Source organism: Xyrauchen texanus, chromosome 7 (assembly GCF_025860055.1).
Source record: "Xyrauchen texanus isolate HMW12.3.18 chromosome 7, RBS_HiC_50CHRs, whole genome shotgun sequence".
Lineage (NCBI taxonomy): Eukaryota > Metazoa > Chordata > Actinopteri > Cypriniformes > Catostomidae > Xyrauchen > Xyrauchen texanus.
The window spans coordinates 39,972,863-39,984,456 of NC_068282.1; the positions used below are offsets into that span (position 1 = coordinate 39,972,863).

The window sequence follows — 11,594 nt, forward strand, 5'->3', positions numbered from 1 at the left end:
CTTTGAGCGCAGGTATGCATGTTTTTGTTAATCAATTTTCTTGGAATGTTTAGCCTGGCAATAGTAGGGCCTTGGCTGCAGCTGCATTGTAGACACAACTAGACTATGGTCTGTGTCACAGTCTGCGCTATGGTAGGTGCGTGTGTTGAGCACCTCCTTTCTCTGCTTCTGTCTTACTATGATAAAGTCCAGCTGATGCCAAGAATTTGATCTTGGGTGACACCATGTCATTTTACGATGTCTCTTCGCTGGAAAGATGGTATTTGTAATACACAGATTATTTCGACAGCAGAGCTCTAATAAACGTTGACCATTTTCGTTCATTCGACCAACACCAAACTTCCCGATGCAGTCAGGCCAGGCTTGATGGTCATCTCCGACTCGAGCATTTAAGTCTCCTAAGAGCACAACACGCTCAGAGTCGGACAAGGGGTTTAAAGCACTTTCAAGGTCGTAATAGAAGTGATCCTTGACAGTAGGGTCAGCAGCCAGCGTCGGAGCATAAGCAGAGATGATTTTGATGGTACCCTGTCGTGTATTGAGCTTCATGACTGAGATTCTGTCACTAACAGCAACTGGTGTCTGTATGCTGTTAACTATGGTATTTTTGACAGCAAAACCTGTGCCATAGAGACGAGGTTCATCAGCAGGCTTTCCAAACCAGAAAAAAGTGAAATTCCTCTCCTTGATGGTACCTGCACCCGCAAGTCGGGTTTCCAGCAGGGCAGCAATATGCACATTTCGCCTGGAAAGTTCAGTGTCAATGACAGCTGTTTTCCTAGCGCATGTTGTCTCAGGGTCAAGGTCGTTGTCAGTGGGCATTCCGGTCATCATCGTTCGGACGTTCCAGGTAGAAAATAGTAGTTTTGTTGTTTGAGGTGGTTGTTTCAAACTAATCAGACCACCTCATCTGATTGTTCGTTGGTGAGTGGAGCACCTTATTGGCCGGGGGCTGCCCAGCTTCAGCAGGCGGTAGCTTCCATGAGGTTTAAAAACACCTCCCACTCTAGAACAAGGTCCCTGGCGCCTGAATGTTCTCACCATCATTCAGACTTATAACTGATAACTACCTCATTCTGGGTGTTATTTCTGTAAGAGTGAGTTACAGGCGCAGGTTTCCTCTGCGCGTGTCGACGATTCAAGTTTGGTCACTATGAACACTGTGAACTTGCCGCCAGGACTTTAAAGCTACCCTGGGTGGTCCTATCACTTGTCAGGGGCTTCTCTCGCCCGGAGCACACGTAATCAGAGGAAAGGCATAGCCAATACGTCTGCGAGAGTGCCCGGGTGCAGGGGAATGCCAAAAGTAGAAAGCGATGCTCAGTACAATTGCCTTGATGGGATCCCAGCTCCATTTTTGTGTGTACGGCCGTTGACTCCGAAGAGTTCATCCGCCCTTGAAAGCAAGTCTTGCTTTTAATCTTGCCAGGGTGTACACCCACCCTCCTCATTCCCTATACAGGGCCATGGAGGTTTCGGATTAGTCGCCGGAAAGCTCGACCATGAAACAGGTAGTACTGGGTTACATGGTACCAGTAGCAGGTTTTTGCGACCTGACCTGACCTCAAACGAACTCCAAAAAGCACATAAAGGCAGCATCAAATTAATTCATAAGATTCCATTGGTTTAATCCATGTCGTCTGAAGTGCTTGACACATGCGCTGAGTGCTAGATGGCGCTAGGAAGTGTAATCGAGCTTGAAATTATGATCGCAAGGAGACTGCTGATGTCCAGATTTATAGTGAAAAAGGAGTCATATGCCACTGCCACATTTAAGTGTTACTGTTTGATTTCTTATCAAAACATGTTTCATTATAAAATAATCATTGTATAATGCATCAATTCCAATATAAGAAATATAGGTCAAATTAACAAAGTAACTTACTGATGGGTGGGGGTTCATTTTGAAACCAGAGTAGATATCCTGTAAAAAGTCTGAGTGGTCCTTCAGTCCCACCTAATTGATTACTTTTTTCTGCAATCTGCAAAGGCAAATTACTTCAAGACAAGTATAGACTATATGACTGTTTCCCTCCTATTCATGTCCTTCTCAGTTGTTTGCCACTAACAAGTGACCTCAGGGATGTTCTTGGCTAGCACCACAAAGTATTACTGTACATGCGTACAGACTGTGTTCTATACTAACTATAAAAAACTCTTTACAAAAGCTAATTTTTAGCATTAAGGTTTAACCAGTGTGCCTGGCTTCATTAGTAACAGACCTCAGTTCTATCCACCCATCAGTGAACATAAAGGAGAACCACATGATGTCATGACTGAATCGTTCCATAAATACATTTAGTCAGAGGAACTTTGTAGACTGACGAACAAACATATTTGAACAAACTGCTTTATGCAGCATCACAGCTTCACTGTGAGAAGTAATTGCCATCATAGTGTACACCCACATGCTTTATTAGTGTGCCTTTATTATTATATACTACATAGCTTTTTATATAGCTATAACAAATAAGTTTATAGATGTATTATTACTTTCATTGTATGGAGAAAAATGGTGACTGAGACTAACATACTGCCAGTGCCAACATCTCCTTTTGTGTTCCATGGAAGATGGAAAGTCATACAGGCTTTTGGTTCATTGTGCTAAAAATGGACTTCACTTAGTTATTATCTGTGCAGATGGAAGATTACCAAGTCCAGATCTTTAAATATAACAAACCATAACATGTAGAAATTTCAACTCAGTCTGACCAGAAGTTGTTATTCCACAGACGTTTTTTCTGTTCCACTTGGCATTCCCTAAAATATTTATTAATTCTTTGGCTGAAGTTGAGCCGAATAATTTTTTAACAGGAAATGTATAAATGTGTTATGAATGTGGTTTAACTCATACAGTTGACCACAAACATTATTCATGGACTAGTTTGAACTTTTGCTGCACAAGAGTTTAGAAAAGGTCATCAGATCTGCTTTGTTGTTGAATGAATTACAAACCTCATTACAAGTAATGTATACTATGCCGGAATTTACAGAACATCTGTTAAACTAATTACTGAAAGTACTGTTTACAAAATAAAACATGTAATTGACAAGCATTAGCAAGGCAATCATACACAATATAAACTCATAAATACAATATATTCTGCTTTGAAGGTAGTTATTTGTGACATAGATATGAGGGTGTCAGGCCTTTAGATGATACTGATAAGACACGGTAGAAGACAACACTACATATGGCAGAGAACACACTAATCAGGTAACAGCCACTTCATTATTTATGATCAGGGTGGCCAAACTAGGCAGCAATGTTGCCACAACTGGCACCATCTCAAATTCAATCAACTATGAATAAACATTCATATTGGCAGTATGTTGTGTTGAACTGCAGTCATGTTCGCAGCAGCGACTAAGAACTTTGTGACGCAGGTAGGGGACACTGGACGGCTGGTCCCTGTGCCCAGTCTAAGTGAAGCAGACCGCTATCAACCTCTCAGCCTGGTGACGAGGAGGAGGAGACGATATTTCTGGAAAAAGACCAAAAATGCCTCGACCCCATTCTCACTGAAAGACATACTCGTGGGAGAGAAAGAGATCACCGCAGGTAAGTTTAACATTTTAGATTCAAAATTTGACCAAATAACAAACTAGATGAGTGTTTATGAGTGTGTTTCTTCAATGGTCCCATTTAGCCCTGTGGTCTTCTAGAAAGTAAACTCTTTCACACTCACTAGTTTATTGATTTGTTCTCATAACAATGTCCAACAGTGTATGTACTACACATGCGTCACGGGGGATTTATGCACTGTAAACCCTAATGTTGTCATTACTGGAAAAATCGAATTGCCTTAATTAAACATGACTTGAAATGTCAAGTTTTGTGCTCGTTACTCAAATATCTATGCTCTTTGAATGTCATGAGAGCGCTTATTCTATTCATTACGTGCCAAGTGGGCATGGGCGGGAGTGTTTGCGTTATGTGCAAACTGTGGGTGGATTGTGTGTTATTGATGTGGCGTAAAGTGTAATTGGTTAATTTCCTGAGATGTACTGTGGCGAGCAGGGTGGGGTCGAGCGGCATCTGTGCAGAGTGAGGTGGGAAGATAAGTGGTGAATGAGTTCCACCTATGTGCCACACCGGTCTCATGTTCCTGTGAGGGGTGGCAGGAGTATTTAAGGAGCGGAGACAGCGGCAGATGAGAGAGAGATGCACTAAGCTATCTGAGTGTGTGTGGAAATGTGTCTGCTGAAAAGCAGAGCATGTGTCAGGGACCACTGAAAAGAAAACCATTTTAAAAAGTTAAATGTCTATGTGTTTTGTCAAGCCGGTCCCAGCTTCCTGCTTTCCCATCCTTTATTTGTTACACTGGTGCCAAGACCTGGGAAGGAGGAAGCTGGGACCAGCTTCTCAGACACCGCTCCACACCGCCCTGCTCGCCACAAATACATAATTGTACTAAGATGTTTCAGAATCACTTCTGTTTTCAGCGCAAAGTCTAAATTCAGTTCCTGCATTTGCAATGTGGAGATTCCACCAGCAGGAGGTAATAAAGTTAATGTTAAAACTCAGAAAATATAGGAACATCCATTTATGTCCCTGGCAATAATTTATATAGTCGTTTATGAAACAAAAATGTATGAAATTTTATTTATATAGTCTTTTATTATTATTATTATGTTTAGATTTTTAATTGTATTTGTGATCAAATTTGTATTGGTATTTTTCCACCTGTTGTCGTAGAGTGCTTTTTAATTCACTGCAAAAGGAGCCGGTGGAAGAAGTTAGAGAGGGTAAAATGTTTGGATTTGGGAAGGTGTTTATATAAAAAATGTTGACCACTTTGTTATTTTGATATTTTTGTTTCTTTGAAGTCTACTTTAAGAAATATTTTTGGTAAAAAAAAAAATTATGTTTCAATAAATTCATTTAATTTTTAAAGCAAAATCGACCAGTAGAATTGAAGTGCTTGCTCAAAAGAACGGAAATCCAAATTTATATTCTTCTAATTCATTGCATAGCCCATTTCCTAAACCAACTTCTTATGAATATGCTGTCTTTGCTTATATCACTGGTGCTTGACAGGTAATGGACTATATGATAGGATGCAGACAGTGCTATACCCAGAGAAGAACCTCAGAATTGATTTGCCCTTGACCCAGCCCGCTAGCACTTTGCTCGCACATTTTCGCTAAAGATACTTGCGCCTAGACTTAGCGCATGCTTGCATAAAAATACCAAAACTTCATGACCATGCCTACTGACGTTGTAAGTAGCATGCATGACTATTTGCATAGTGCTGCACTTAGCACTCTTAAAATAGGGCCCTAAGTGTTAATAACTCAAACGATTTAGTACAAAATCAAGGCTATGGGGAATACCCATAACAACCCTTGCACTTGTATTGTTTAATTATGTATCCTTGAAACATATGGAGGCATTTAAATAATTGATAGAACTTTTTGCATATTTCTCATATTTCATATCATGTATGCTCTACACTGACACATTTGGTTACTTATAAACAATTACACTAACTTTCGAAAAAAAACAAAATTGTTTGGTGTGGTTGAAATTATGTTACACTGTGGGACAGTCATAATTTTAAAAAAAAATATAGAAATAATTTTTACTCTTTGTTTTGAACATTATAGTTTTAAACCTGTAATAACTTATGCTTTATGATGGATTTCCATAGTTATATATTTAAATTCTGGGATGAGGCTAAAACAACACAATCTCTACATAAAAAAGCATTTGAAAAATGTCAAAAATAAATGATGATGGCATGGTAAAAAATTAAAAATCAGTTCTAATGTTACCTTTGTACAAAGAAAAACAAGTTTAAATCTGTTTGTTTTATTAAAATTCAGCCCCAACTCAAACACCGAAATACTTGATTTAGTCTTATGCTTTCAATCATATCTACAATTTCATAGCAAAAATTGTCTGTGCATGTTTATTTGATATGAATGTGACAGGGTGGAGGGCGGGACCGGGTTGTGATTATACACACCCGGTCCCTTATCAGGCTAATTAAGCCTCCGAGAGGTCCCGGATTTCGGCATCAGTGTAAAGGGATTAATGGAAAGGAGCAGGAGAGAACCAGCTTGACAATATAAATAATAGGTTTAATGAGAAACTTAAACAAAAGACACAAACACACACATGACAGTCAGCTGACAGTAAACGATTTCTCTCTTGTCGCACCACCTTCCGCAGTCGGCCTTTATCCCTCTCGGAGGCTTAATTAACCTGATAATGGACCGGGTGTGTATAATCACGACCCGGCCCCGCCCTCCTCCCTGTCGCAATGTACATACAAAGCACATAGTTAATATGAACTATTAATTTATTAGTATTATACACTATGTGTAGTCTGTTTTTGTATCAATTGCATGCTGTAAGTGATGTCAAATGGGTATATCATAAATACTGAAGGTTATAGGAAACATTTATATAGCGGTAGGTTATAGATGTTATTCTCTCTGTATCTCTCTCTGGATGACAGGGGTGTCATCTTATCAGCTCCTTAACTATGAAGACAAGTCTGATGTAGCCCTAAATGGGCGTTTGGGCAACCATTTGATCCATGAAGTGGGCATCAATGTGAGTGGTTCCGACTCAGTAGCGGTGAAAGCCTCATTTGGAATCGTGACCAAGCACGAGGTGGAGGTTCCAACATTACTGAGGGAACTCAACTCAAGGTGCAACCTAGAGTAAACATTTGGACATTTAGATGCTTGTTTGTAAGCGTCTTGTTTCTGTTAATATGACTCTCTCTCTCATTCTATCTCACATTCAAATATTTCCCTCTGTTCTCCTCTTACTTACCTTTCCATCAGGAAAGTAGACTTGGATCACTGCCTGATCCGTCAAGCCAAAGAGAGTAAGCGGACAGTCCTGTGTGTTGTCATGGAGAGCATCCGCACTACTCGACAATGTTCTCTCACTGTCCATGCTGGAATGCGAGGAACTACCATGAGGGTAAACATATGGATGTGTGAACCAGGGTTTGAAATTAACCAGAGCTTTTGGGGATATTGATCAAATCCAAAATCAAATGAATTGATGTTGATATTATCATAAGATGTGCTAAATTATATCTGTAATTATTCAGAATATTTTTGTTTATTTAAGTTTTTGTTTGAATTTAATTGATTAAGTAACAACAAGTATCTGGCATAAAAGAATAGGACACAATATATACATTTTCTATTGTTAGCACTATTCTCTTTCACCCCAAACAGTTCCAGATAGACGATGGTCAAAATCCTAAAGGTCGAGATAAAGCTATTGTTATTCCAGCCCATACCACCATAGCATTCAGTGTATTTGAGCTTTATGTTCGTCTGGATGGATGTCTTGGTAAGTAAATAAAACTCTGGATAAATCCAATAATACATTCAGTATTCTCACTACATCATTTTATGTATGTCTATTAGGTAAATCCCATTTAGATTAATGGAGGCTTTCAGATGTAAACATTCATTTTCAGTTATTTCCAATTATAATAATATTTTTCATTAAGAATAGTCTGCACATCTGGTTTATTCCTTTAACGAATGGCATTTGTTGTAACTTTGGTTAGACATTTGTGTAGCACCAGAGTCAGTAGGAGGTTTCGAGCGGGAACAAATACGTCAGCAGCTTGGAGGATTCACTGGCCACTTTTCTGTGGGAAGACTCAGAAGATTTTTGTCGGGGATCATCTATGGGAATCCTTTCAGAGCAGGTAAGATCATACAGTCGATTGTGTTCTTTATGATGCCTAGTAATTCTGTCTTGTAAGGTTACATTAAAACTGACTTGGAAACGTTTTAACATGGCTTCATCTTTTTTTACTTTTCAAAACTTTTTATGTATATATTTTTGTTGCTTTATCCTTGTCCCAGGCCCAGAATTTTAATATTAAACTATGAAATATCCATGTATAAAAATACAAAATATTACATGTTTAAAACTAGGCAGCGGTTATTTACACTTTACATTTACACAAGCGCAAATAGCAACAAAAAGCATCTTCTTTGCACCAAATATAACATACAGTATAGGGGCATCACTACAGTTTGTTTATTGTGTTTATTTAGAGTCCCACAGACACCCAGCACCAACTTCTACCCCTAAACCTAACCTTACCTTACCTTATAAAAATTAACCATGGTTTTACTACAGTAACCACAGTATTACCATGGTATTTTGTATTAAAATCATAGTAAACCACAAAATTAACATGGTAACTATATTAACACCACATTATTGTAGTAACACAATGGTTAATTGCATTAAATCTATGGCTAAAAAGCATGGTTATGACAATGTGACTATAGTAAAAGCATGGTTAATTTTACCCGCATCAGACATTTCTCTCAAATCAACCTTTATATTCATTTTCATTTATTATAATTTGTAGTATTTAATGAAATATTACGAGTTGAGAGAGGAAAACATGGGATAAATGGGGGAATCTAACCAGAGTCATTAGCTTGATAAAAACTCATTCATGCCACCTTTACCAACTATGCTATTGCAGCAAATCTTTGGGGGAAGTTTGGCTTTAACTTGTTTCCACAAGACTTTTGGAATGCAAATAGCCCACTGTGTGGAAGGTAGTATTTACACCTAGTGCAAATAGTCACTCTGTTAAAACTATGATAATTTAAACAAAGAGTAAAATAAACATAACTTAAATATGTATTATGTTAAAATTATTTCTGTTAATTCTATAATTGTGGCATCATTTCCACCACACCAAACCATTTCAGGAAACAAAATTGTAAGTGAAAAACATTCTTGAGATGAAATATGAGACGACTCAAGTGATGAGACAACAAAAAATCAAGGTAAATATCACATGTGAGCAGAATATTTTTATTAGGTCATTTCCAATCAAGCTGTCATTTTTCTAAATTATGCAAAAAATGTGTTGAAAGTGTAGTATTGAATTGTGTGTATTTAGGATACATACAATGTTATTTAATGTTATGTATTTTCATAAAAATGATGTGTACATACACTGTTGCACATCGTTAGTATACAAAATAAACTAGTGAAAATGCTTCATTCCCAGAGCTAAATGTGCCTAAAATTAAGGAAACACCCTTAGCTTTTAGGGAGACACATTCCAGACAGTGCATAAGAACTTGTGTTATATACCAAATACAGCCCTTGAAATATTCCTTTGTGCTTCCTGCAGATGACAGGACATTTGAGGAGCTCACTCAGTCTGACATGTACATGGATGATGTTATGACAAACTACTATGAGAAGGCCGCCAGCATGACTGATCTGTCCACTACTTACCTGCGAGATGAGAAGCACACACGCATTAATCTACTCAACCATAACATTCCTAAAGGGCCCTGCGCCCTGTGTGGCATGGGGGACCAAAGGCGTGAGACTGTCTATGGCTGCCTGGAATGCTCTTCAGGGGGAAACAAATATGTCCGTCTTCATGCAGTTCCATGTTTTGACCTCTGGCACAAAACCATGAGGTGAGGGATGGCCTGAAGTTATGGGCAGGTGATACTGTTCAATACAAGCACAAGATGTAAACGTGATTACATTCCTGCAAAATAGCTTTTAATAGACTGGTATGTCTTAAGGTCAATATTACATCAGAAATGGCAAAAAAAGAAATGCTTTCTCTAGAAACTCATCAGTCAATCATTGTTTTGAGGAATGAAGGCTATACAATGCTTGAAATTGACAAAAACTGAAGATTTCATACAAAGATGTACACTACAGTCTTCAAAGACAAAGGACAACTGGTTCTAACAAGGACAAAAAGAGATCTGGAAGGCCAGATGTACAACTAAACAAGAGGATAAGTACATCATAGTCTCTAGTTTGAGAAACAGATGCCTCACATGACCTCAGCTGACAGCTTCATTGAATTCTACCCGCTCAACACCAGTTTCATGTACAACAGTAAAGAAAAGACTAAGGGGCGCAGGATTTATGGGAAGAATTGCGAAGAAAAACCCACTTTTGAAACAGAAAAACAAAAAGAAAAGGTTTGAGTGGGCAAAGAAACACAGACATAGGACATCAGATAATTGGAAAAGAGTGTTATGGATCTTAACCCCATTGAGCTTTTGTGGGATCAGCTAGAATGTAAGGTGCGTGAGAAGTTCCCGACAAGACAGTCACATCTATGGCGAGTGCTACAGGAAGTGTGGGGTAAAATGTCACCTGAGTATCTGGACAAACAGACAGCTGGAATGCCAAGGATCTGCAAAGCTGTCATTGCTGCGTGTGGAGAATTTTTTGATGAGAACTCGTTGAAGTAGTTCTGAACATTTTTTTCAAATTGTAAAAGTCATTTTTCACATTATTAATGTCCTGATCAGTTGAAATGTCACTTTGGTGAATAAAATAACTTTCCATAAGTGGCAAAATTTGTACATTATTTGGCCGCCGGTGTAATTGGGAAATTACATACAGACTTTTTCATTGGTGCTAAATCTCTTTGTTTATATGATATTTTTCAAATAATAGGAATTTTGAGATCGGCTACTTGCCTTAGTGGATTTCTGATACAGTCAGGGAAAAAGCCAAAACTGATATGATTTCCAACATGTGAAGACCAGCTGCTAAGTTCTCGAACACACTCAACCATTTGAATAATTCAGGCCTATCAATAAATTAGTCTGTGGTTCACATGATGACAGAGCAGGAAACACATCATGGCTCGTTGTCTTTTTTTATAGTACACTCTGTTCCTGTTTCCAGGCACAGTAGTTCTAATTAGCGCTTTAAAGCTGAAGGCATGCATAGTGCAAGGTTACATTTGTGTGCTTATTTGACACCAGTTGACCCTGTTGGCCAGAACAGTCTAATGGATGGAAAAAGCATACCATTAAAACTTGAATGTATCATGTATGTATCAGTTCAGATATTAAAAGTTTGCCTCCACAAATTGATGACCACTGCTTTGTCTATAAAATCAGTTTTATATCTGAAGAATTAAAAAGAATAATAATCATGCAGCCCTTGTATATACATTTACATTTTACTTATGCAATTAAACTTTGTGAAAATACTGTTATTGCAACCCTGCTAGTTTTTGATCCTCTTTTTTTTTTTTTTTTTTTTTTGTCCGTGGTGCCTTTTTCTTGTGATATCAAATCGTTTAAATGTATATTTCAAGTAGGAAAACAATTTCACTCAACATATAAAAGCGCATAATAGTACACAAATAAAACAAATAACTATTACTCAAGTTACTATAATCAAGTTACTATACCATTGTTCTTAGTCATGTGCTCAACACCACGCCAGCAAGAAACTTACCCTGGTATAGGCCTACATTTTGTAAATTTATGTGGGACTATAATTGTCTTTTTTTTATTCTGGAAAAAAAATAATTCTTACACTTTTTACATATGTACTGTATATAACACATGAGTTTTGTTTATGGGGTGGGTCTTTCATAAATTCACAGCATGCCCACCTCATCAGACACTATATCACCACTGCTTCTGGAGTAAATTCACACAAAAATAACAGTAAATCTAAATGTGACATTTATTATAATTGTGTGTAATTGTTGTTAATAAGTGATTTAAAAAATAGTTAAACATGGTTTTACTAAAGTAATATTAGCAACCATGTATTTTGGGCTGAAACAATGGTT

General features: G+C 37.8%; 1 protein-coding gene across 1 annotated transcript; it reads left to right on the forward strand.

Moving 5' to 3' along the window:
• The first annotated feature begins 3,351 nt into the window (after window positions 1–3,351).
• LOC127647028 (pejvakin-like) lies at window positions 3,352–9,467 on the forward strand. The gene is made up of 6 exons (XM_052131082.1): window positions 3,352–3,562; window positions 6,468–6,663; window positions 6,802–6,943; window positions 7,207–7,324; window positions 7,548–7,602; window positions 9,097–9,467. The coding sequence occupies exons 1-6, from the start codon at window positions 3,352–3,354 to the stop codon at window positions 9,452–9,454; spliced, it is 1,080 nt and encodes a 359-aa protein (XP_051987042.1). The 3' UTR covers window positions 9,455–9,467.
• Window positions 9,468–11,594: the final 2,127 nt, after the last annotated feature.